The sequence below is a fragment of the Scophthalmus maximus genome, chromosome 14, assembly GCF_022379125.1.
Source record: "Scophthalmus maximus strain ysfricsl-2021 chromosome 14, ASM2237912v1, whole genome shotgun sequence".
NCBI classification, from domain to species: Eukaryota; Metazoa; Chordata; class Actinopteri; order Pleuronectiformes; family Scophthalmidae; genus Scophthalmus; species Scophthalmus maximus.
This window is the reverse complement of record NC_061528.1, coordinates 11,412,219-11,439,624: the sequence shown is the minus strand read 5'-3', so window position 1 is coordinate 11,439,624 and position 27,406 is coordinate 11,412,219. Positions and strand designations below refer to the sequence as shown.

Here is a 27,406-nt window from a genome sequence, read left to right as displayed (position 1 = left end):
ATACACAGGCACACTCTACAAATCTGTTAAGAAAAAAGTTTGTTGAACTTATTTCATTTGAAGTTTCACGACAAGCTGGAAATATGAGTTAATACATTACTCTGAATAGAAACTAAAAAGGAAACTCTTTTTTTGTCAAGCTTTTAAAAATTTTATGAACTAATTTTCAGAATTCATTAGAATAATCTGCTAAATGTTTAAACACAAACAACTGCACTTTGACACAGACTCTTACCTTGACTTTCCGTTTAACTTGACCCTCTGTTTCGAAATCAAAGTCCTCACTGTCATTGCTCTGATCATCCTCATCTTCATCATTGTCCTCCTCGTCCTCCTCCATGTCATCAGCATCACTGCTGCTCTCCTCATCATCACTGGAACTATCAGACAAGGATCCTGACTGGCTGCCGCTCATGCTTGAGGTTTCCAGTAGTCTTTTGCTGGGTTTCTAAATAAGAGAAAAGTCCACATTTAAAATTAAACAAATCAGTGAAGTGGACTTGGCATCAGAATTAATAATAAAAACATGAACCTTTTCTTTTGTCTTCTGAACAGTCTTCTGGTGTAGTTGACCTGGGTCCTGGCCGCTCTTTGGACAACCGCTGGCTTCAGTTTTCTCCTTGTTTCCCTTTGCTGGAAATGAATCGCTGTTCGCAGCAGAGTTCTCAGCAGGAGAGGCACCACTCCGACCATTCACTGTTCCATCCACGCCTACAGAAACTGGCATTGCATATTTCTTCACTCATGAGAACAGGCAATATGAGTCAAACACATTAGGCGGACAGTAAAAGTGAATAACAGAGAATAACAACCTTACAAATAACAACAGCACTTTGCAAGGTCAGTCTCAAAGTGGTAAGAGCAATTTTGCAATGGTATAATAATTTAAATAAACAGTTAGGACCTCACTGCTGCTTGATAGTTCGATATGTCCTTGTTATTGCCTAACAGGACACAAAAATACAGTTATTGCTGTATACGACAACAAGATGTATGAGCGTTAGCAGGAGCTAACCTGAGGTACGGGACTGCGATTGAGCAGGATCGTGGCTCTTGAAGGCTGATGTAAATACAGGATGCAGACCCAGAAGAGGAGGGAAGAAGGCTCCTGTTCCTCTGGTATGTGCTTCAGATGGCCACCACCAGTCTGGAGAGAGGGAGCCAGAGACTGAAGAGTTAGGCAAAAATAGCCACTGTATCTAAGTAGATATGCAGAGAATTCAATCCGTCAACAGGCTGCAAGGGCAGCAGTTTATCTGACTCAATAACAGTAATAATAACGTCAGAGTAAAGTTTTGCAGTTGAACTGAAATTCTGCAGTTTAACCTCATCTGCTGACATTTCCCAGTTAAAATACAGTTTCCCAAAAGACACAATATTCATTGTGCAGGACCAAATCGGGTGCTCCAGTCTTTCTCACGCTGTGAAGTTTCATATTCAATCTCCCCATTAAAATAGATGTTGAAAAACATAATAATGCATGATGCCTGTACCTGCTTTGTGATCAGAAGTTTGCATTACATGGATAAGACAGATACATACTAGTTCAATATCCTACTGTTCATACAGTACCATTTACAAAGAATTTCACAACAGGGAAAGGACCCCACAAGAATTTACATTACAGACCTTAATAAACAGTTAACTTTAGCACCAAGCGGACTCCTCACATCACCTTTACTATCAAAATCACAACCCTTGCGCTTCCTTACCTGGAAATGCACCAAACTGTGGGTGAGCAGCAAAGGCAGACAAACCCAGACGACCTAGACCTCCAAACTCCGACCGGCCTGAACTTGATGAGTAAAGCCCAAAAGCTGGATGGCTGACAAAGGGAAAACTGTTGGACTTGCCAGACGTATTCAAACACTCATCCCCAGTCATCTGTAGCAAAGGGCCTAGAGAACAAAAGGATTTTATCTCGTAATTAATCCATCATTCTTGCCACCAAGATAAGCCATCTGTCTATCTCGATATTCACGTACAATAAAACACACAATAAAGATGAAGCAATTTTCTTGATCTGTTCAAAACTAAAATAACAGAGTTGTCTGGAGAGTGTGAAAAACCATTACTAGAAATAATTAGGATTCAGGGAGAGGCACAAACAATCATATTTATAAAAAAAAATTGTGTGATTACCTCTGCTTGATATATAGAATAACAACCCCCTAATCAATAGGCTCTATGTGTATTTGTCTATAACTGTTTCAAGCTGTATCAAACGCAAGTAAAGCTAAATTGATAACCTTATCAACTTCAGTGAAAAGTAACTGAAAAGGTGCATTTGAAAAATTCAGATTTTTCTGTATTTACAGCGATACTACAATTTAAATAACGTGAGAGTAGTGGAATCTCAAACCACACTGGTTTGATTATTTAAGAGTCTGCCAAAGATTTAGCCTGGATTTTTAAAAATGTGTTCCTGCTGTACTGGAATTGTGTCTTTCACCAACTTCTTTAAAATTACTAAGTCATATGCCAATTTGGAATCGGACATAATTCTAAATACCTGAGGTGCTGCATAAAATATTTTTAGGTAAACTCAGCCAGTGAACGCAATTACAAACCAAATACGAAACCTTGAATACATTTATATTCCAAGTGGTGTGTCTTACTAATTTCTTTGAAGTCCCACAGGTGATAAGAAATCTATAGAAAGAACTCAATTTACTTGATACTGAGATGCGACTACACAGGTGCCAATGTATTTTTAGTGTTTTGTGTCCAGTCCAAAACAAATTATCTGGGAAATTTCTGTGCACGTTTCGGAATGTGTGTGTGGGGGGGGGACTGTGAATGAATAATTCATGAGAATGTCTCTAATGTGTTCCTCATTGTCATAGCACAACAAAAAATTATAATTTTTGGAGCATCTTATAATGACAGGAAGAAAAAAAAATCCCAAACCACGGTATGTAAATTTGCACATTATTTTGTGGTCAGGGGTAATCTGACAGCTTAGGCATCGCCGATGCTCAATGCATAATGGCTTTGACCACAATTAGTATTCAGAGAAAACAACAGGATGTTCGCGGCTGCATGCACAGTGTGAGGCTGACAGACACGTCAAATCACACGGGATAAACTGGAGCTAAAGGTTGTCAAAAGACATCCACAAGGGCGTACACAGCCTTTTAATTGTTGGCATTCATTAATTCAGCAGCCTTTCCATTCCTATCAAAATTGTCTGTTACATGTTAAGACTGGAGGAAGGTGTCTTAAGCCCCCTTATTGTTGCAGTTTTATTCAGTGTTTTCCACAGATTTTAGTTGGACTGTCAACCTGAATAGATTTGCTTCTTATTTTTTTTCCTCTTGTGTATTAGTGTAAAGTGCAGAGTGACTGCAGTGTCAGTCATAATGGTCATTCACTGGACAGCTTGGCTGTTTGATGGTGCCTATTAATATGGTTTGCAAAATGTGCAAACCAAATGCATGTGCAATGAAAATTTGGCCAGATTAATACAACATACTGACATAGAAATAAAATAGCAACTATTTGTACATTTAATTAGCTCTGAAGAGAAGTTTTTCGGTGTGTGTACATACCACAAGTGGTGAGAGGGGAACTGCCTGCAGGGTTAGGGGCTGGGCTGCATCTGGTCGAGGGTGTCTGGGGTGGCGCAGGGGAGGAGCTGCCTGAAGAGGAGGCCATGTGAAGGGAGGATGGGGCTGACGATGGGGTGGACAGCCGCTCTCCAGACTCCATATCTGTCAAACACAATCCAGTCAACACTTGCAGATGTAAGAGGAAAAAAGAAGGGGGTGGGGGACAACCACTCAGGGCACATACCCCACTGAGACTTAGTTTCTCTCAAACACAACTGAATTATGATCAAAACAGTACTGGATTTGTACCAAAAAATTATAAAAAAACAACAACTGCATGTGTATCACTCAGTCTCCGAGTCTCTGATATTCCAGATATTGAAAAAAAAAACATGTCCTCCATTATGGCCCATAATTTAAGTTATTCAACGGCATTACTGATTTTCTTTGAAAATAATTGTATTGTAATGATATGGTTCACACTGAGGTGGTTAGTTAACTAACCAATGAATAGAAAATGAACTGTCAACTGTTTTTATTATGAATCAATTCCTAAAGTCAAGTAATATATTAAGCAAAATGCAAAACATGTGAGGGTTAAAGCTTCTGTATGTCGGGGTTTAGTGCTGTTTTGATTTACATTATTGTAAATTTGACATATTTCGGTTTGGACTATTGTCAATATAAAACAATAATTTAAAACATGTCATTCAGAAATGTAATTTTTCTTTAAAACCACCAATAAAAGATGATAAATGTAATCTAATAATTTTACAAAACCCCTTAATAATTCTATGCACCTTGTTGTGTTAAAACTAAAAAAATGTTTCAAACGTTTTATTTTACACATTTGAATAGTTCTGTCTAACATTAAATGTAACAGTAAAGTTCAACATTTCACTTAAAATCAGACGTGATTTTGATTAAATCTACATTATTTTGATATACTCCGATATCAGAAAAAAATAAAAGCCAAACAGACATACAGCATACATTTAAATGACACAAAGAGAAGAATGGACACACAACAGATAGGAGGATACAACAACAATACACTCGTCAGTCTCACATTAGACATTACACACGCTGCTGGTTCATATCAAAGCTTCCCAGAGCTCTTTAATGTAAAGCTGCTGCCATACAAGCTGTGATAATCTAATGAAGCTGTAAACTGTCAGAGGAAATTCAATCTTCACTCTCATAGGAATCACATTTGTATTTTTTCCTTTACATTAGGTGCAACATTTTTTCTGATGCCTGGGGTTCTGCCCATCTTCCAAATCATCATCCAGAACCACAGAGGTTTTGGTGCTTTTGATATCCCCAGTCTAGTGCCTCAAATCCCATTGATCACAAAAGCCCACATCTTTAAATGCCCTTTAACACACACCCACATGCGGTTTGTATTATATTTTACATAACACCACAAATTTCTAGATCTCCCTGGTGATTCTCCTCTGCACAAGAAAACAGGAGCAGCTGATTAATTTGAGGAGACAAAGCTGCCCTCTGAATATCAAGTATCATTCCTCACCAGGAACGATGCTGATGAGACGTAAATGACATGAAGGCTGTGGCCATGCTTCACTGATAAGGCCACGGTAACCGTCGTGGTGAGCAGGGGTTTGTGCAGAGCAAAGAACAAAGGTGCTTTCATATTTATGATGCATCGTTAAAAGAACACATTCCGTGTATCATTCTGACCTTGCTTCATCAGCTTTCATTTCTCAAGCCAAGATGTACAGTATGCTGGTGGAAACAAAACCATAACTGTGCATTCATTTTAAGATAAGAAATACGCAGCTGAGGTGGTAACGGTTTTGACAAGGATTGAAGGTAAAATATGTGTAATAACTTCTGCACATTCTACATTTAATTTTTAAGTGATATGCTGCAGACATGTTGTCTTACCAGGTAATTCTTTTCTGCTGAATAATTAAACATGTTCCGTCAATATGTGAATCCTAAAATGATGTCTCAATGTTTCCTTCATACATGCAATGTAAATCAAATTAAACTGTACAGTTCATGTTGTAAAATTAATATTTTGCAAAACAAATTATAAATACCAAATATTATATGCAAAAACCTGAACGGCACTGAAGGAATTTTTTTTTTGCAGCATGTACAAAGCACAGCCTGACTTCATTTTAGAGATTAAAATGGTTTGACAAGCAAACACACAGGAATTTATAGGCAATGAATATAACAGCACACAGGCAGCAAGTATAGTTTTCTGGTGTTTTATAACCTACATAAACATTTTAATTTGATTTGATGGATGCATGAGCACCATCTTGAGCTGATGTAAGCATGTGAGGGGAAAGTCACGCAGCGATGACATCCCCGAACACTGGATGCAGGTCCTATGGAAGCACATGTATGCTAATCGACCAGAGGTGATTTACAGAACAAATGACTTCCTGAGTACGACCCCGCAAACACAATGCACCAGGTCGTCTGAGTAAAAGTGTCTCGTAACGGGAAAACAAATGAACTAAACAGAATGAGATTCTAATGAGACAAAGCACAAAACGCCATCAATCATTTAAACGCAGGCTGCTACAGCTATTTAAATAAACAGCATAACCAATAATAATAACACTGCAAGTGTTATGATGACACAGCATCACACACACACACACACTCACATCAAACCACATTTCTCATACTAACAGCATCGTGGCTCGGTTATCCACCTCAACTGCAACTGAGTGAAACAGATTAAATTTACTGTCGGAGAGTACGGTTTTTTCCTTTTGTGTAGTAGTGTGTATAAATGCGACAAATTATCTAATCACTTTGGCAATACAAACTATCAGCAGTAATGTTTGGTTAATGGCTGGAAAAATGTACTTTGTGCACAGGAAGATGCTTTGTAAGATTCCCAGTCCATCAGGTGTAAGGACATACTCACACCAACTATCAATTAATGTACTGCAACTCCCCTGAGATGCACAACAACAACAACAACAATGATAATAATCTTTATTTGTTTAGCAATTTTCTGTAATGTATAGGGAAACTCAAACATCAACAGGAACCATCGGGAGACTAATCACACTCAAATGAGAATAAGCCCAGGCTCCTCACTGTCCTGCTGTGAACAGGCAAAACAATTTGATTAACCTTTACTTGGACGCAAAGAACATCTCAACAGAAATCACATTGCTGGCCTCAAAGCTAAGCTTACCAAACCCATGATATAAATGAAGCGTACCCTTCATTCTTCTGCTGTTATCCACTATCTATTTGGACCTTTAAATAAAGCACCAGGATGTTTTGTTGATTCATGTCAAACGTGTCACATATGATATGATTCCTGAAAGCCTTCGGGAAGTTGTACAGTGGTGTTTTGTTTTTTTTTACCTTAAATGAACAATGTGACATTTAGTGAAAGACACTTTTTTCTCTTGCTGAGTGTTAGATGGTAGATGGTAGAGTATCATTACCACTCTCATGTCTGTGCAGTAAAATGCTACTGCCAGCAACCTGTTATCTTTCTTTGTTAGGGCTGCAGTAATTACTCTCAGCAAGAAAGAGAACAAACATATATCCGATAATCAAACTGAATGTAAGAAAATAAATAATCATTTTTATAAAAAACGTTTTGATCGGACTGTGATGGATAAACACGCAGGAATGATGCAAATGTTTTTTTAGTATATCTCATAAGATAAATTGATGCCTTCTCTGTCTTTGTTATTGGCTCCTTGCAGCTGTGTCTCTGTGTGACACAGAACTGTGTACATTTCATATAGTGTCGTTTTGTTCTGGGTGCACCTCATGTGTGTTCCTCCCTGTCCGCATGTTATCGTCTTGCACGGTAACAGATGGCCGACGCTAACAATGATAATCCAGTAAAAGAGTCCTCAGCATGGATCAGCAGTATCACAGTTGCAAACACCGTTTTTTCACCTAATGGAAGGTAGACGATAGGAAGAGGCACTATATCAATGTGTCGTAACACTGTTCTGAGGGAGAGAGCTGCATCACTCAAATGGTCCTTTACTCTGTCTGTTCCACATCAGTCTGCGATGAAAGTGAAATGATTAAAGGGTATGTGAATGACAAAAAACAACAACAACAACAAATGTGTCAAGTTCTGACTATAATTACCATGCATTCCTGATGGCCTTCTAATTAGAATTACATCACGATGTTTAATCCACCTCCGCAGACATTTACATCTCCTTGATTGATTGTATACGTGGTTGCTTTGTCACCAGCTGCAGTTTCCCAAACACCACAAATCACTGCTGGTGTCCATCATCCCACTTAACACAATTAATTCCTTCTGCTACCAGGGAAAAATAGCAACGCCACTCACTTTTGGCCCCAGTGATTTCCTGGATGGGAGGAAGTAGAGGGATGTGGCAGCAGTAATGCAGATTTAAAAATGTTTCTTTTTTTTCTCAAAAGACATTCACTCCCCCGCTCGTCACTCACTCTTTGAGGTCAACTAGAAGACCAAGTGAAATGAAGCCAATTATTTTGAAGGTTTTCATTTCTCCCCATTTATACGAACACCCACAAGTAGTGCAGAACGAGGGCTCGCTGTGGGGGCGCGCTCTTACCGAGCGAGTACGGCTGCTGTGGCGGGGTGTGGAACAAGTTCATCGATACGCCCACAGTTCAGCTGAAACGCCGTGCTTCTATGAGTTTCAATCAGTTTTTCATTCGGTCATGTCTTCTGATAAGTTATGGTTCCCGGCCCTCACTCCTACTCCACCTGGAAAGTGATGAAGTGTTCTGTCTCATCCGTCCCACCAGCTGAGGAAGGAAACTACAGATTAACCTGCATGAGGCCCAAAACTACACTTACACACACAATTATTCATAAAGTCAAAGGAGGATTTTCAAGGCCAACTAATGCTGATGATGATGCAGCATTTTTTTTTTTTGGACATTTTTGTAAATTTCTCAGAATTGTTTTTTATAAATTAGACATATTTATGGTGTTGACATGTACTACTTTAATGAATTTGGTGCAGATTACCAGACTTCCCCCTCCCCCCCTCATTTTTCTGTAATATGAGTAAGGCAGACATAGGATTATTTGGCCTTAATGTGCCACTACTAAATTACATCAAAGCTTAGCTTTTAAATAAAAGTCAATTTTTGGCTTTTCAGCAACAAGGTAATTTATTATTTTCTGCTGCATCATGAGAGAGGAGCTGTGCCGACTGATTACACGGGAACATTTCATTGCTACACAATCAATACCCAGCATTTAGGGTAAGCCCACTCAGGTCTGCTCTTGACGGTGATGAACCCATTTTTATAGGTGCAACAAAACCTGGTTGTCCCCAGGGACAGAAAAATTAAAATGCAGCTCCTGGATGTAGGTTGTAAATAAAGGGTCTATACAGAGACTGATCAACAACCATGACTTGCTGTTTACACAGGAGAGCGTCTGGGATGTTCTGTCACATGGATACAGCGATAGACCCATTCTTATATACTGTATGTGGTCCATAGCAAAACCTGTGTTACTAAACACCTTCAAACACCACCAGTCATAGTAGTTTTTTACATCTTTGACCTCCGACACACAGACACGCTGCAAGCCCAGCAAAGTTATACAAGTGCTCATAATTCCAGGATAATAATCAATTTTTTTAATCATTTCTCCAGGACACTTTACTTAGAGAGAGCTCCACAACCAAAAATAAATTACTTCTACTTTTATTGGCTGCTTCAAACAAGTAACAAATGCTTCCAGTAACACAGTGGAAAGGTTGTTAGTCAAGCAGCCAAACGGACTCTGATAATTAATGTGAGGCCTCAGTATGAAAAGTGTTTCAACAAATGCATTTGTCTGCATTTGGCAGCATTGGCAGAGGTTTCCTTTTGCATGTGAATGTATTCATAAGGAGGTGGGACACGGTGCTGGGAAACAGGAGTCAAACATGTTCTGTTCAGAGAGACATGTTCCTAGAGCTGCTGCTCACCGCTGCCTCATCGACAGCAAGCACTGGCAATAAATTGTGCAGCTCAGCCTGCAGTTTCTAATTAGACACATACAGCAAAGACTGAAGAGAGGGGGTTGAGGACAAGGAATGTCATGCATCTCCCAATAAACTGCTATTAATTTGTTGTCATTGGTTTAGAAAATGTAGTTGCTCGAGGGAGAAGGCATCATCTGGGTGACATTTTCATCATCATAAATATAGAGCTTAATATGAATTAATACCCAACTGTTTAAATATACAGTGGGGTCCAAATGTGTGAGTTTCCCATTCTGGGATCAAACTGTACCTGCCAGTTCCTATTAGTAGTATAAGTTCTAAAGGGAGGAGGTTGTAAGACAACTGTGGTTAATGATAATCACACATACACCATCATATCATTATCACACATTACACAAAGTCCTTCTACACCCTCCTTGTTTACTTTGGCATCAATTGTTCACCATCATTTGCTAAAGGAATCTCCCTAATGAGTATTAATTTTATATAATATAATATATAATGGCACAAACAAAATGATCATGTGTATTAAAGAAAGGCCAATTTGAAGAATCACTTCAATTTGCAGCTTCAATTATTCACAGAAGAAAGGTGGTAATGTAAATGGACTGTGATTCAAAATGTTATAGAGATTAAGCAGTTAAATAGCTCAGTTTGGACTAAGAAAGGTGCATATCCATGTATAAAAAGGTGTCTTCACCTGACAGGAAGCATGCATCATTCCACAATGCTAAATAATAAAAAGCTGAACAAAAAACAGTCTACGACTGTAAAAGGTGGCAAAGACATTCTCATCATGACACTAATGCTTATTGTTTATTTAATTATTAGACAAAAACAGGGAGGAGGACATTTTGTGGATAGTGCTACAGGACTACTGTACATTAAGGCAAAAATCTGCCTGACAACAGTCAAGTCTCTGCTGGTGTGTTGGTGGAAGGTGGTGTGATGACGTGTGAATTTGGCTATACATCATGTCAGAGACAGTGAGGATAAAAAGTCCAAGGTTCTGTCAGTCTTTAAGGCTTGAAGCTGCAATAACATCCGCATGCTTCAGATGATCAAACAGCATTTGTGAACAGGGAAACCTGGGACCTAACAGGGTTTTTAACCTATTTGTCCCTGGTGTCAATGTCCAAGATGACATAAAAAGGATCAAGGTAAACGTCGCCATCACAGCTTTTTCTACAAAGCTCCGGTCCCCCCCCCCCCCCCCCTCTCTCTCTCTCTCCAAAGAGCACAACATAAATCACATGGCAACCGTAATGGAAAGGAGGACTGCAGTGAGCCAAATGAAGCAATAAAACAGATCCAACCTTTCAAAGCATTAGTCACACAGTGTCCATATGTCCACTGCTTTATTGAAGCAGACCCTGCTGGTTACATTCAAACAAGCACCTGCTCACGCACTGAATGTCTTAAATGAAGGTCACGAATATGGAAAGTGTGAGCTAATCAGGAAATTGGCACTGCACCCTTACAGCTAGATAATGTTGTGCTGTCAAACGGGGAGCACCATTTTCAACAGCGGAACTCTTACATCAGCAGTCTAATGGAGACGCACGAGGACTGACAGATCACATCTCGACATCAGTCACTTTGATGTGGAGAAGCACGGGATTACAGCCCAAAAACAAACTCCTGGAACACAAAGAAAGAGGAAGGGCCGTCAAACACTCCAGACGACAGGCCGTGCGGAGCGAGCATGATTAAGATAACACGGGGGAATGTGATGCATTGACACGGAAGGGAAACTTCCAGCAATGTCTGAAGGCGCAAGATACACATAGCGAGACTTGGAGTATTCCCTGATCAACAGTGTTCAGTGACCATTTCTGTCATTTGCAAGAATGGTGCGAGAAGCTGAGCTGATACTGTAGCTCCACATTGGTACTGGTGTAGACAATTTACACCTTCGGGAGCTTAGGCCTTACCATTAGTTAAAAATAAAAATAAAGTCTCAACATACAACATTCCCTTCTTTTTACAGCACACAACTCCGTAATACTGATTTTCACCTTTATATTAACCACTCACACTCTCCTAACATCATTAGCAGTGTGTGTGGCAGTGAAAACACATGCAATAAAAACAGTCTGTAAAGAAAGATGGAAAAGAAAAGAATAGGAAAATAAATTGTGCAAATTAAAAAAGCTGTATGTTACAGGTTACAGGTGTGGACAAGCTGTCACTAGCTGACAGGTTTTGCAGGAAACCATTTGGAAGCCAATCACTATGTGAAAAGCCCCCAAAACAACTAAATCTGCACAATGCAACAGTGTGTAAACACCACAGCTGCACTATGATTGTCCTCTTGTTAATGGATCCTCTTGTGAAACGAGAAAGAAATCCCTTTCCAATCACTTCACTCTGTAAAGGAGACAATGTGTTGATTTTAAAATCATTTTATTGATTATGATGTAATTGATGGAGTGTAGCTCAAAACACATCCCCGATGGATTTTCTAAACATCACAAATAAGCAGGGTGAAGGTTTTAGGATTGAGAAACATTATCGAGGAATAGTATTTTTAAATATAGACATTATTTTAGAGCAGTTCAGCCAGTGAAACATAATTGTGAGAAATGTTTCATTTATAATCTAGAGTGGAGATTCTCTTGTGACACGTCTGTCAGTGGCAAAACAACCAAGAGTAGTACAGGATTCATAATTCCTGCCTGGATAGAGCTGCGCTTGAATAACACAGGTCTGATTGGAACAACCTGGTAAAATGTATTGCTTGTGAAAATAACCCCTGCATGATGAAGTCCATTTTCATATTGTCTAAAACACTTTTCACAATCCGTATTGTCAGGTAACAGGATTTAATTATTATGAAATTCTAATCAGTGTTCAGCTGACCACACAACAGTCCACTGAGATTGAAATTAAGAACTGTTCCACATGCACACATACTTTAGATGAGACTCTGGTCTTCCTCAGACACGACTAAAAACTGTATTATCTTAAGATTGGTGGATGGATGCAGAAACAACAAGAAAGAACAATTTCTACAATCCTGCCTGTGCAAATAATGCAAATAGGTTCTCCACTGAGCTAATTTGTATCCACAATATATAAGAAGATTAAGAATTTCTGTTACCATTAAGGCTGACAACAGTTTTCTCTAACAGTTAATCGTTCAACCAGAAACAAAAATAGTTGCTCTGACTCAGTTAATAGGGCTGAAGCAAATTAAGAAATTCTGAAAGTTCAAAAAGTGACTACAACTGCCACTTGTAATTTTCCCAAAACCTATGATAAAATGAAACCACTAAAGTAGTGCAGTTTCAAAAACTTGCTTTCTTCCCTGCAACAGACCATACTGCTACATTTCCTGTTACAGCAAACTTGTACTTGAAAGACCACAAACAGAGAACAATCAAATAACAATGTATCATGTAGTCTTATCTAGTACTACAATTTCACACATGCACTTTTTTTCATAATGCTTAAGAAATTCTGTTTGTCACCATTTAAATAAAACCTATATCTGTGCAGAAGCTGCACAAGACCCACAGACCCCTCTGCCTCATTAAATCAAACGTTATCAGAGACCGATGTTTTAAAGGCAAATATTATTAATTAATAGTTTTGCCATTCAGAATTCTTTGTTCTTTGCTCTGGGATGTCATTGTGTTTCACACTATAATTTTAGGAAAGTAATAAGTTAAGCTTATAAATTTAAGTAGGGCATTTCATTATTTTGAAAATGCTAATTCTTATGGGATGAAACGTAGGACAATTACTTTGCGATGAGAAAGAAGAAGAAAAATGAGGGCTTATTTTAATGGTGCTCAAAAACACCTAAAATCCATGGGAGGGTTACTAAACACACGGCTGCGATTGATGTGGAGAGTCACTTGGGATAATCAGACTATTTTTATTTTTGATGAATGTGTAGAGAAAATAAGTAATTTTCTGTCTGCCTCTGAGGCACCTTCACACAAAGAGCCTCTTCTCCACAGCTGAATGAATATTTCCATCACCAGCTCGGACTACGTCAGACACTGTGTGCTTTATCATGTCGCCCGAACAATGACTATACGGCACAAAACACCAGTGTACCATGCAAATAGGTGGACATTTAATAGCTGTGAAATATTACCATAGCAGAGGTCAACAGGGCTCACAGATTGGGCTACCAATGCTTCCTTTATAAAACCCACAAATCAGAGCTAATTTGGGATATGAGAGGGAATATGTGCACAGAATATAGGACTCTGGTTGAGGAAAACACTGCTGCCGCTTCAATATTTGCAGTATCCGCGGTAACACGAAACCACAAAAATATTTGTATATCATCAAGATAACTACTATTACAGGGCTATGGATGGAAATTTCATTATTTTGATAGTTATATAGACAAAATCGTCTTTGACAGAAAAATAGAGTAATTCACAAGGAGAGAAATGATAGTGAAAAAGTTACAAAAAAAACTGTTTATCCAATAGCTTTAAAATAGGAGAAAAATAACCAGATTACAATCCTTAGCAGATCATACCTACCTTAGAGACAGGTAGCATTCCTGCTATTTTTCAATTTCACATTCTACCTTTGCATGTCTGCCAACATCTAAGCAAACACAAACATCTCATTTAATCCGCCAAATTCAACTAATCTTTATGGTTCTTCAGATGTGGCGGAGAATGTGCTGAGGGGACTTTCATTTCCTGGGGCTATTTAGATGATAAAAACCCAAACAGAGTCATTTGGATTAAATAAAAGAGCAAGATGTGAGTTGCACACATTCAAAGAGCTGATGAAGAAACAACAAAGAGACACAGTATTGTGTCAGATAACAGTAAATCCATGTGTGTGCAGTTCCAGATATAACCAACCCTCTGCGCCAAACAACAGGACTCCATTAAAATGCAGCACAGCAATAGGCAGAGATTGTGCCACTATCTTCTATTTTTGTTCTGGACAGGAACAGGACCTTGAAAACAGTTTGTCTTTTCTAAAAGAGGAAGGGACATATAGGGAAAGCGGACATTTGATTACCTAGGACTGAAAGAATGGCATCATTTAGCATTTACTCAGAGGGCTCTATCTTAGAACCAGCACAAAGCGCAAGCGTCTTTGCTACTTTCAGACAGACACAGTTGTCATTTTGTCGCCCAGTGCCCATGTTTGTTTAAATAGCAAATACACTTGCACAGCCCAGGAGTGCCTTGGTAACCACATGGTTAGGCCACGGCATAGGCCACATAACCACAACATCCACAACCTGTGTTGCATGTCATGCTTCTACCTCTCCCCGTTTCTTGTCTGCCTCTTTACTACCAACTGTTCAACAAAGGTAACAATCCTCAAAAAACTGGTGGATATTGTTGCTTATATCAAATAAAAGTGCTTAACTAGTCAACTCATAACACTAAGTCACAACAGCCTGCAGACAAAACAGCTTCATAGAAGTTCGTTACTTTAACCCCATTCTGGTCGCAGGATGTCAGCAATATTTTAGTTTAGCAACAGAGATTATCATGAGTTTGATTCCGGATCTTTTTGAAGCACGTTGTCATCTTAATTAACCCTAACAGAAAAAAAAAAAAACATCCATCGCCTTGCAACGTTTGTTTTTAATTGTCCACATCTTTGCCAGCACACAATTGGCCTAGCGTGGGCTCAACTAATATTGATATACATGTATTTAACATAGGTTACCATCTATAAGCCAAATGAGCAGGAGCATCTGTCATTGCTAATATTGCCTTGCTAATATTGCCTTGTATGCGGGGAGTGTGAAACAGAACACCATGCACACACACAGATCCTTACTAATGCAATTTTATTCCCACACAGTTTCTGTTTCAGTTCAACTCAGCGCTCTGAAAGCTGTGTGCTGCCAGGCCCGGAGGAGAGGAGGAAAGGTGCGTGGCATCGCAGCTTAATATTAACCTCCATACAACTGTCTCACATGTATGAGACATAGAACTTTAAGGAACAAATAACATTGAAATTTGGATTATTGTGCCAGTATTTTTTTTTTTTTCTTGAAGACAAACGGCTAATGTCTAGAAGAAGCTGTTTGGCCAAGATTTATACTGTAAACATATGCATGTCTGACATGTTATATTTTTCAGTCATTCCCTACTTTGTAACAAATAACCTGGTTCTTCTTGACAAATTACCATCAATATTCCAATAAATGCAAATCTATGATTAGATTTCAAGTAAAAAAAAATAAGAATATAATGTTTGAATATCTATATATTTTAAATACTATTAATTATACTCTGAGGTAAAAAGACAACCCTTCCTTTTTTCTGAGGGATGTCACTCAAATCCAAAAGTTTCCTCCTGAATATTCAGGCTACGAGAGCACAGTATTCATTTCACTGCAGGGGGACAGTCGATGCATAACAATGAGATCTGCTAATGAAATCAACCATCAAGCCAAAATACATACATATTAAACTGGGGTCTCAATGTCATTTTCTTTTTTTTTGCACCGTTTGTTCATTTCCTCCATTTTCCCCTGGTTCATATAATATTCCATTCCAACTTAAATTTGTTTACAGTCAAGAATAACAGAATAATATCACAGTTTTAGTCTAAGTGCCTTGTTTAAAAAGCGCATTTACCAAATTGATCATTGCAAAACTATTCTTAACGTGGTAAATTATTTATTTATATTGAATCAAATAGTGAAAACCTTGTGATACATCTATACTCATTTAAATCATTTACAGCAATCCTGTAACAACATGAAATAAATGGAGCAAAACAGCTGCCATGTATCAGCTGCATATGCATCAATACACCAGTTTATTTTTTCTGAGTGTTTACAAAACATTCTTGTTCACTGCTTCCTCATTATACACCAACAACAAACACCAGTTTCTCGATTGTACATGCAGCCACTCGCTTGAAAGAAATTGACATTTAAATCCGTTTCCACTAGCTTAGTAAACAATGGAAATGAGATAATTGATCATGTGCTGGGGGATCTCTGTGAGCGGCAGAAGGTCACCGCCTGCCAGCATAGCTGATAGGGAGAATGGCATTGATGCTCCCGAGCTGCCATTTTTCTTCCTTGACAAAGACTCCATCTGCCACCGAGCCATTTGCAGCCTCCAAGTCAGAATGTCAATGATTTCCAACCATTCTACAACTCAGCGTTCACCGTGGTGTCACCTCTACACCCGTTTGAGCGCTGACACCACAGATCCTCACTGCAGACCGCCAACAAAATTCCACATAAGTGGCAACCAAGAATGGTGAGCATTGTATTTGCATTGATGATATTTGTTTATAGTGTTTTGAGAGCTACGATTAAGCAGATGTAAGGTTCCAGAATTTCTGGTTCGCTCAAAGGAAAGCACTCATTCATTAGATCAGTAGTAAAATCAATGACAGTGCAGCTGTGTACTGATAAAGTCAGGAAGACACCTAAAATCCCTGTTGTCTAATAAAGACGTCATGCCAACAGTAAAGAAGGAACAGCAGGCAGCTGGCCACGGCTGCCCAACAAAATTCAATTTGCCTCAGTGCCATCTGCACACCTCAGAGATGCCCTTGCAGACTGCCTACAGTCTGCAAGCTCCCCAGTAAACCATGCCAGTGCTGTACCAAAATCCCAGGCATGCCTGACCTGTCACCTCAGTGGAGAAGCTCACATAATGAATTCCACTATACACTGACAACAAACTAGCCTCTGTGAGTGCAGCTGCCTGGAACTCTCTGCTATACGGTTTCTCGCCTTTATCACCTTAGAGCAGAAACACACTGTTAATCCATACTCGATTCTCTTCAAACAGGCAGACTGTATACGACCAGGAAAGCCCAGAAGCACATGAGGAGAACCAAGTGCGTGTCAGTGAATCCGACTGTTTAGAAGTCACGTAAACATGCACCACCCATGGGCTGCTTTGCTGTAAATGACAGGATGTCCAGGGCACTTTGGTGCTAACTTGAGTGGTCTTAAGAGTTCAAATAAACACACAGACATTCAGCTGCCAACCAATCCACAAAACCACCTAGAAAAACTGTACAGCTTTGCCATTCAGAGGAGTGCTATTCTGAAAATCAACAGTGTGAAAACCCTCAAATCAGCCTGGGATTCAAATGAATTCCTAGAGGTGGGCGTGTTGCTGCTAATAGAGTTTTGCTCTGGTCCCTCTTTATCTGCCTTGACGGAATTAAATAAAATTTCATCCTTGGTTTAAGATAAGCACCAGTAACCATTACAGTAATCACAAATATTCAGAAGGACAGAGAAAAGAAGAAATGGCCTATTGGTTTTATGAAGCCATAACAGAGACAATACTATAAGATCGTCATTCATGTCTCTGTTTTCCAGAGGCAAAGATAATTGTCATTAATTCTACATTTGTGTTATAGGTGCTTTTTTGTAGGCTGTGTATTTAATATAAAGATCTTTCATCTCATAAGTCAACATGATGTAACGAGTGGTTCTGGATTAGCGTACAGAAACACATCATTCACACTGCTGCTGTTGCTAAATATGGCTGTATAATCATTAGACGTGTGAGAACACTGTGTCAATACCCTACCCAAACAACCAATACATCGCACAGTTGCATCATTCATGCGGGTCTTCGATTTACTATTGACGGTTCTTTCATCTCAGCACTTTTCTTTCCTGCATGTATTATAGTCCGTCTCAAGGCAGAAAAAAGTGGATAGAATAGAGGGCTTTGATATTTACTACAAAAGCATATTACAATAGCACAGCAATCAGTTCGATCTTCTGGCAAAGTCACAAAATATAGCCCACTCTGTGAAGCTACAATATTAACTGAAGGTCATAAATATTTAAAAATCAAGGGGAAAATGTCATTTGCGCAGCTCAACCCCTCTCTTTTATATACATGCAGAACATACAGTAGGAAGTAATGATCCGTATTAAACATGCCAGTCACCAGTCCATAAAGCTTTCCTCCCTCTCATTCACGACCTAAATATCAATCATGTAACTGGACAACACACTTAACAGTCAATAAATTGCAAATCTAAAATTATAATAAAATCATTAACAGGCTTCAATTAACTCAGATCGTTCATTTGAAATATCATAATACACTAGTGTGTATATTGGATTAGAATTAAACAAACATTTAACATAAGAGGTTCTGCTTCACCTTCTCTTCCCGAACAAATCTTCAGAAAACAAGCCTGTCAGCTTTGTCTGGAGCCAGACATGTCATTTGTGTACTTTTCCCCCCTCCATTGCGTTAGAGTTAGAAATGAATCCTAGCACTGATGTGTCTTTACGATAAAACAACTGCTGGCACATGATATACACTCAACTACTGTTTTGATCGAAGTGAGCACAGGTATGTTAGATTTACATGTGTTTTATCAGGACAGTGCAATCATTGCACAGCAGCCATTTGGCAACTAAAAGCAAAGGCTGGCCACAGTACAACTTGCCACCCTCAAACCGACTGTGGCCCCTGTAGATAAACTGAAGGTTACCGGTAACGGCTGTAATAAATCCTTGAAGGCTTCTACGACGCCCTCACATGAAAGGGAGGGAGGGAGGGAGCTCAGCTTTAAGAGATGATGGGATTTGTGCGACCGCGCTCATTTTGCCATTGCTGTTTCAACTCAGCTTGTCCACAGTGCCGCACATGACCTGTCCCTTTCCAGGGTCAGTCGCATAAAGAGCACAAGACTTTTCCTTCACAGTAGATCGAGAGGTGGCCGTGTACATGTCATGAATTTCATGGCACAATTTCAGCATTCTTTGCTCCATAAAAATTAAGTGAGCAGCCCCACACTTTCACTTTCAGGATGCTGCCAAATGTTGAAAGAGTGGGGAAAGTACAAAAGGACACGAAAGAGAAAACTTTTGTGAGATTCACCCAATGTATAGTAAATGTGAGCAGGTATCCCTGCAGAAACAATAAAGACCGAAATGATTTACTTCTTATAGATATCTTACTCAAACCAATACTAATTTAATTTCAAGTATGTCTGTTTTGACACTGCTGAATTAGTGTGAGATCCAGGAATAATTTTTTTCATACCTGTATATCCTCTTGTTTTGTGATAAAAACCTCTCAATGTAAAACTTCAAATTAGCTCTTCCCTAATTTGGCAGCAAGTATAGCAGTCAAAAGAAAACCATGTCACATTCTGTCACTGTAGAGCTCAGGCTGAGGGAAAGTGACTTTCATATATCCACCACTTTTGTCTTGGGGCAACAATTTAATTTCTAATTGCAGCCCAAAAACATCTGTATAAAGTTACTATTTGCAGAGTAACCCATATTAAATTTGAAAACAAAGACAAACAATAGCTCCAGCCCTACCAATTACTCCTGTTTAGCTCACAGCAATTTATCCTGAAATACCCTTTAGCCAAAAAGTTTCCTTTTCTCCTCCCAAGAGATTTTAATACATTCTGAGAGTCTTGATACTCCAATCCTACGAAAGACAGGAATTAATTAGATACACACAAAATGAGTGCAGAACCTTATGCAGCACAAACTAATTTCATAAATTAGGACTTTGTTAAATTTCAACTTAATTGGAACATTTTAATCCTATACCTAAATAATACTTTAAAATGAGGTGATCAGCTCAGTCCAGCATTTAAACTCATGAGATACTTTTACCAGCTCCACATAGCAAACCGGTTTCTCCCGGCGCAAAAACCAAAAGATGAATCACGACAGTGTGTAGCTGATGTAAGCAGATACTTACGGTATGAGACTATCCTCGGTTCTGTGACATCACTGCTCTGCACCTGAAACACAAGACAACAAGATCCAGATGTATTGCTTGATTCATCGATTTACTCATTTTGCATCGTTCCTATGAGAATGAAAATGAAATAAAAATGGTAATATAGACTGGAGGAAAGATGAATTATGCATTCTAAACATCAGCAAAATAAAAAGAAATAAAAATAAAACTCACAGTGAGAGCACAGGGCAATGGAACATGACAAAAACACTTTGTAGAAATTGGATTATGGTCTAAAACAAGAGTAGATACGTAGCATCCAGTCACATTAAGAAACAACAAACTGTGTCAATCAAATAAATCAGAGTAGTGAATGAACCCCCCCCAGAAAAAACCTAACATGCTAAGTATTAAAGTCCAGCCTTTCTTAGGATATTTCCACAATGTTCATCCTCAGTCAAAACAGCTGTAGTGGTCAATAGATTTTATAATGCAATATGTTATGCACTGCAAACACCTCTGACCAGCCACCATATGTATACTATTTATGCCAGTACCATCTGGGTTAATTTTGTTTTGAATGTAAAGTGAAGTAAACCTCGACCAACAATCTTTGAATAAACCCTGAATCAATTAAATCCTTTCAAATCAATCCCAGAATCCAGGTGTCACCATGACCAGAGTGATGGCATCGTGGTCCTGTATAGTAACTCTTAACTAAATCACAACCATTTCTGGCCTATTAATAACCATCACTGGGTTTTTTAACTTCTATATCATCATTTAGGATATGACATACAAAGAGGTTGTAATTTATCTCACTGTAAAACAAGCTGGTTTTCCCCTTTACATTATCTGTCTTCTTTGGGCTAGTATTATAGGACAGTCCTCATATCCTAAATGTTTAGACTATTTGCATTGATGTTTGATTTTTTAACAGCCGAAGCCCATGTTGTCGAATTTAAAAATGGCTGCAAGCCAACAAATTGCATCATCATCAGCACGCTTCTATCTAATTGGGCTAATATCAGTTATTCACAGACTAATGAAAGAAAGAATTACTGGCACTCCACAATCCCCCTACTGATAATACATTGCAAGATTGTGTTAACAAATTACAGTACCATGCCAGAAATAAGTGTAGAAGATAATAATTTAAAGTCAAGCCTTGAGTTTTTCCCCCCTAAAAGGTGTGTTTATCAGAATTTAAATCCAAATAAGGAAAAATTCCACGAATACATTTTTGTAAATGTCTTATGTTAATGGCAAACGGGTATTTGTTTGTATTTCTATTTATTGTCTGATACAGGAATGCGCATGTGGGTTCACGTTGATTTGTGTCATGTTGTAGTGTCTATACTATTGTAAAAGGAGATTATTGTGTTCTACACTCGAATGTTTCATTCAGAATCAAGTGTACAAAGGTCAGACTCCAGGGGCTGTGTGAGATTCTTCAAGGAGAGACCATCTCAGGTTACTCAGCTACAATATCCATCTATCTGGCTCAGTGTCATCGTTTAAGGAACAGATAATGACATCGCCTGCTCTCCCCTTCCTGCACATAAAGATGTTTACTAGTCATGAGTAACAAATGGTAACCGCTGTACCAGAAGCATGTTCTTACTTCATTGTCTCCTTGGTAGTCCTTCATTGTGTTACATGATTTGCATCTTTCAGCTTGAACATTGCGTTTGCTACACCGGGGCCTGGAGCATCTGTCTTTTCTTCATTTGTAAATACCATCCTCACAGCCCTAACAAACTAACACCGTCTCTTACTAATTCTGGTAATTAATTTCCTAATGATGGCAACACTCAGTACCAACGCAGACGGCAGTGTGACAAAAAAGAAATGGTGTGCTGGTTGATCTTGTGGATGGGCACATAAGCATTTGCCGGTGTTCTAGATTTGCCACACCTAAGGGTGCCTTGCACAGGTACTTTTAGGATTAACTAAGTAAAACATATTGGCAGTGAACATTTTATTGATGTAGGTATTTTTCCCTCATAACCAGCATATCAGGCCTAAACTATGCTATGCACACTTCACAACAAAATTGGAATCATTAACAATCAATATGATCAATGATCTCCCTTTCGCTTCCCATTCGACAAAACTTCTACTGAGCAATAAGTAAACCATAGGTGAGCACACATAGTGGTGTGAAGTCCCTTGTGGAAATGATAGATCGCAAACACTTCAGTGCATTACATTGTAAAAAAAACAAAAAAAAAAGTTCATACTTTCAACATCAGAAGAGGCCGTTTAAGAGACAGGAAGAGTTTCACAACAGGCCAAGATGCTTCTGTCTGCACTGTGGGGAAAGAATTCAGTCAGCTAGCTTCAATAAGCTAAGCTTTCCATTTTGCCGTTTGCTGATCCAGACATTTTTGGGGATGAATTACTTTTCTCCAGTTTCTTATCGGGCTGGTGAGACTAAAATTAAATATTTAAAAATGTGGCTGCAGCAGCGTGTCTAAAGTGGGGAGTGTTTGTGACCAGATTGTAAATGCATGAGGATCAATAAAAGAAAAGGGGGGCTGCTGAGGCACAGTCTTTGTGTGAGATTGGTTTACAACGGCAGGAGGACTAAAGGTCTGTGCTGCTGTAGGAAGCTACCTGGCATGGAATAATGAGTTAATTCACCCATACCTTGCATCTGGCCTGTAATTCCTGCAGTATAGGACACAAATAAAAATACAACAACTAAAGAAAAAGACTAGACCAGTAGCATTTTGAACATCAGCTCCATTAACACAGCAGGGAGACTCCAGTCTCAGAGGCATCAGGGGTTAGGATAAGCATCTCCAGGCAGAGAGAAAATAGACCAGGAAGATGAGTGAAAAAGAGTAATCACCCTGACATATTCCTAATAATCCACCTCCCTCGTGCCGCTCCCCCCAAGCTCACCCAATCATAAAGTGTCAACACTGACCTACAAAAAGGGAATCCTGTCAAGCCTTACATGTTTAAAAAACATCAATCACAGCAGACAAAGAGGGTGCATTGAATTATACAGCATTAACCTTCAGGGCTTGCATATAAAGACCACAGATTTATTTATGCTTGTGTGTTAAGAGCCTCTGCACTGTTCCTTGCAGCAAGCTGGCTGCCAAATTGATGAACCTGCTCAGCCCTCAGCAGGACTCCAGCATCTTTGATTAATGAGTGCAAACTTGTGGAAAGGGTAAGAATAGAGAGACAGGGTGAAAATGGGCGAAAACACAATTATTAGCAGACCTGGTTTTCTTTTTTCCTTTGGCCATTTCAAAGGGCCAAAAAAAAGAGGGGAGGGACACTTTTAGGAAAGCCATAGGAACATAAAAAGGGACCTTGTCATGTCATAAGAATATAACAAGAGGTGCATCAAAAGTCATACGAGCAATAATGTGATCACAGCTTGAAATGGTGATCACAGCTAGAAATGGTGAACACTGGAGCAACGGTGACCAAAACACACATCACATAAGACAAAAGGTTTATAGTCTAGTAGTTCTACATAGTAATACAATAAATAGTTTTTAATCAAGTTATATGTATATTTTTTATTGACTGCTAATATTCAAAAGTGCTGTTTTGTGTATTTTAGCACCCATGGGCTACATTTGCCTCCCGAGCCTGCAGAACAAAAACCCTGCTGTTTTTAACATTCAGATGTCGAGCTGTTGACGTTTTTGATTTTTCACTGTTGAAAGCTCGTATTAGGAACCGAGTACACAGCACTTAGGCACTTAGGCACTGCTCTGTCTGCAGAGGGTTTCAAGGACATGAGCTCTGAATAAATATCGGGCAGATTTTGTGACCTTCTACCTGCGCTTTGATTCATTGGCAGTTACTGGATGCATGCATAACACATCAAGGCTGTGATCTGATTTATCTCGGCTACCGAAGCCGTTCAAATGATGAACTTCATCAGGAATAATGTTCACAACCGTTTCACTTACACCGTGTTTGTGTGTAAAAGGGCACGCGCCGGTTCATTACTATCAATTATATCTGTGGAGACGGCTTTGCAGCGGAAGTAGGGACGCAAAGTTAAGGACGAGCGTTGAATTCATGCGATCAAAATAAACACTGTTGTCCAATTTGAATTCCACAGCTCACAAACTCCTGTGAAAAAATAATACGTGAGGTTGGTGCTGTCAAAACAGTTTGAAAGGGCTGAGTAAAAGTTAATTTCCAGAGAAAAGATCTCATTGAACATTGACAATAAACGCAGGCCTTTTAGGAAAAAAACCCACAAAGTTTACATTATAAACTTGACAATGGCTGAATCCCATGTAGCTGCTTCAGTCTCAGCTTCCCGGTATTGTGCACAGATTGCTCTGTGTCACAGCTGTCTGGAACACTTATGACAGGGTCTGTGATGTGAGCTAATAACATGCTTTTCCCTGCTAAGACAAGTCGTAAAAGGCCTTTTGATGTTTATCTCTTAATCAATTTTTGGGGCACTAGGTTACTTGTAACCCTTTAGATCTGCCCTAAATAATTCACCTTAGTTCACTAAAACTTTTTTAGTTTATAGTTTGTCATTTTGTAGCATTTATCGATTCACTCATTGTGCATCGTTCCAATCTGAAAGCTCCATGAAAGTTATATTAAAAATGGTAATATAGACTGGAGGAAAGATGAATTATGCATTCTAAACATCAGAAAAATGAAAAAAATAAAAATAAAACTCCCAGTGAAAACACAGGGAAATGGAACATGACAAAAACACTTTGGAGGAACTGGATTATGGTCTACAGTAGAACAAGAGCAGTTATGTAGCTGTATAACCAACATCCAGACACATTAAGAAACAACAAACTGTGTCAATCAAAATTAGAGTAAGCCAAGCAGGGTGAGCATACATTTTTTTTAGTGCACATGGTAGAAATCAGGGCAATATGAAGATGCCCCAGTTTCTGCACTGGAACTTAAACCTAGTTTGAACTTCATTTTAAGAACAGCCAGCAGGTTCAAAATCTGAATTTCTACAGGGATAAATATTGACATCTCACTTGCAAAAAAAAAAAAAATCTATCTCCCCAGTCCCGAGAAAACTCCTAACCTATCAGAGTTGCGTTTGAAAAAAGAGAGAAAAACATTGCTTTGAAATCAAGGTCGTGTGCCTCGCAGAAAGTTTCACAACTTTAGTTCAGATGCAGATCAGAACCGGCGTTTTTGTTTTTTTTATCAGGCGGCGCTGATTTTTCAAACAGCCCAAGATGGCGAACGCCTCGCTGGTGTGAGACGGAGGAGCGGAGGGTATTGTCATCATCTCAAAGGGCAAATCTGAGCCCAGACCCGCAGCTGCAGCATGAGCTGCGCTCCCCTTTCAGAGGAAGCCACACAAGGAGGAGATAGTGGAGGGAGAGGGGGGAGAGAGGAGAGGCAGCACACAACATGGAGAAAGAGAACAACAGCCCACCTGTGTTGTGTACAGCTGATGTACAGTGTTGTCACCACAAGCGACGAAGCACGGCAACCTGCGTGTTAACCGAACCCTGCGTTAGACCTCGCAGGAGGCGGCAGCCACGTTCAAACACTACTGCTTTGGTTCCTTTACGAGGAACACGAGACGCGTGGCTGGGACCTTACACCCTCACCCTCAAGCTTACTTAAACGTTTCTGTTTTCACCGGTTGGCGACCGTTCGCGTTCCCGTACACACACGGACGGACACACGGACACACGGACACGGACGATCCGCCGAGTTGGACCAGCTGGCAACAAAGACAACATCCACGCTGCCTGCGAGGCACGCGGACGGGACGAGAGCCCCGAGCACCGCCGGGGTCAGAACACTGGGTTTTTATGACCAAGTTACACTTTTCAACATTAAAGCTGCCCCCCCCCCCTCCCCTCGTCGACCAACATTAAGATTGGCGTCGCCCGAAACTGCAACTTGTAGTTTTGACACAGCAACTTTACGTATCACAAGTGTTGTCAGACTCGCCGCGGGGCGAACACACGCGCCGAGCGCGGCAAGTGTGTGGCAGGAGAGGATGGAGGGTGTTTGAGCCGGGGACCGTTAGCTTAGCCGTTAGCCGCGGCGACGGACACCACTGACCGTCCGTCGGTGAGCGCTAGCGTCCAGCGAGCTAAAGTGCCGAAGGGGTGGAGGAAAAACACACGAATGAAATAAACTCACCTTGTCGTAGATGGTCGGTGTTTTCATAAAAATAAAAAAATATATACACAGCGCGAAATTCGCAAGGAAAAATAAAAGAGAAACACGGTATGAATTCACTTCCCAGTTCTAGCGCAGGACACGGCGTCTCCCGACCGGAGCGACGTGCTGGGTTAATTGAGCCCGGGTGTGAGTGTGTGACTGGAGGATGTGTCGCTGCTCTCTGAACACACACACACACACACACACACTCCTCTCCTCCGTCTCACTCCGGGCAACTCGAGAGAAGTGACGTCAGCCCCGAGGCTCCTACAAGGCAAACTTTTGTTCAAAAAACCTGCGGCCAGCAAGTGCACAACCGTGACAGACATGCATCAACCTACACTAACCTGCAGCAACCGGCATCAACCTGCAGCAACCGGCATCAACCTGCAGCAACCTGCATCAAAGTGCAGCAACCTACATCAACCTGCAGCAACCTACATCAACCTGCAGCAACCTACATCAACCTGCAGCAACTTGCAGCAACCTGCAGCAACCTACATCAACCTGCAGCAACCTACATCAACCTGCAGCAACTTGCAGCAACCTGCAGCAACCTACATCAACCTACATCAACCTGCAGCAACCTACATCAACCTACATAAACCTGCAGCAACCTACAGCAACGTGCAGCAACCTGCAGCAACCTACATCCACCTGCAGCAACCTACAGCAACCTGCAGCACACCGCAACGTCAGTTCAAATGATGAGATGATGTAAGAAAAGATAATCCTTTATTCTTTATCAGTGACAGTGACAGCAGTAAAGGGGTAGTCAAAAATAAGAATCATCAGTTTAATAAAAATAAGTTTACATTCTATGTAAACATAAGGGAATTTATCCCCAACTATTTTGATAATAGATTAATCTGTTCAAGTAGTTTTTATGGAGAGAAAAAAGTCCAAATTCTCTGATTTCAGCTTCTTGTGGTTTTGGGATAAACAATCGACATTTTTCACCATCTTATGACATTTTATGGATCAAACAACAAATCGATTAATCAAGGAAATAATCAACAGATTAATCGATAATGAAAATAATCGTTAGTTGCAGCCCTAATAAGGATTG

The 27,406-nt window shown here is 39.8% G+C and overlaps 1 protein-coding gene across 10 annotated transcripts in view; it reads right to left on the bottom strand.

The window, feature by feature from the left end:
- LOC118283109 (bromodomain adjacent to zinc finger domain protein 2B) overlaps positions 1-26,571 on the bottom strand; it is a 44,291-nt gene extending 17,720 nt beyond the window's left edge. For 7 of the 10 annotated variants that reach the window (XM_035604806.2, XM_035604811.2, XM_035604807.2 and 4 more), the window contains exons 1-7: positions 26,317-26,568; positions 20,200-20,242; positions 3,552-3,713; positions 1,713-1,898; positions 1,016-1,147; positions 533-720; positions 236-448 (exon numbers count right to left, since the gene is read on the bottom strand). In XM_035604806.2, coding sequence (XP_035460699.2) covers positions 236-448; positions 533-720; positions 1,016-1,147; positions 1,713-1,898; positions 3,552-3,713; positions 20,200-20,242; positions 26,317-26,343 — 951 coding nt within the window. In that variant the 5' untranslated portion in view covers positions 26,344-26,568. Of the gene's footprint in view, positions 1-235; positions 449-532; positions 721-1,015; positions 1,148-1,712; positions 1,899-3,551; positions 3,714-20,199; positions 20,243-25,594; positions 26,001-26,316 lie in introns of those variants that run through there. The other 3 variants (XR_004784431.2, XR_004784430.2, XM_035604810.2) reach the window with 2 other exon arrangements.
- Between the last annotated feature and the right edge of the window lie 835 nt (positions 26,572-27,406).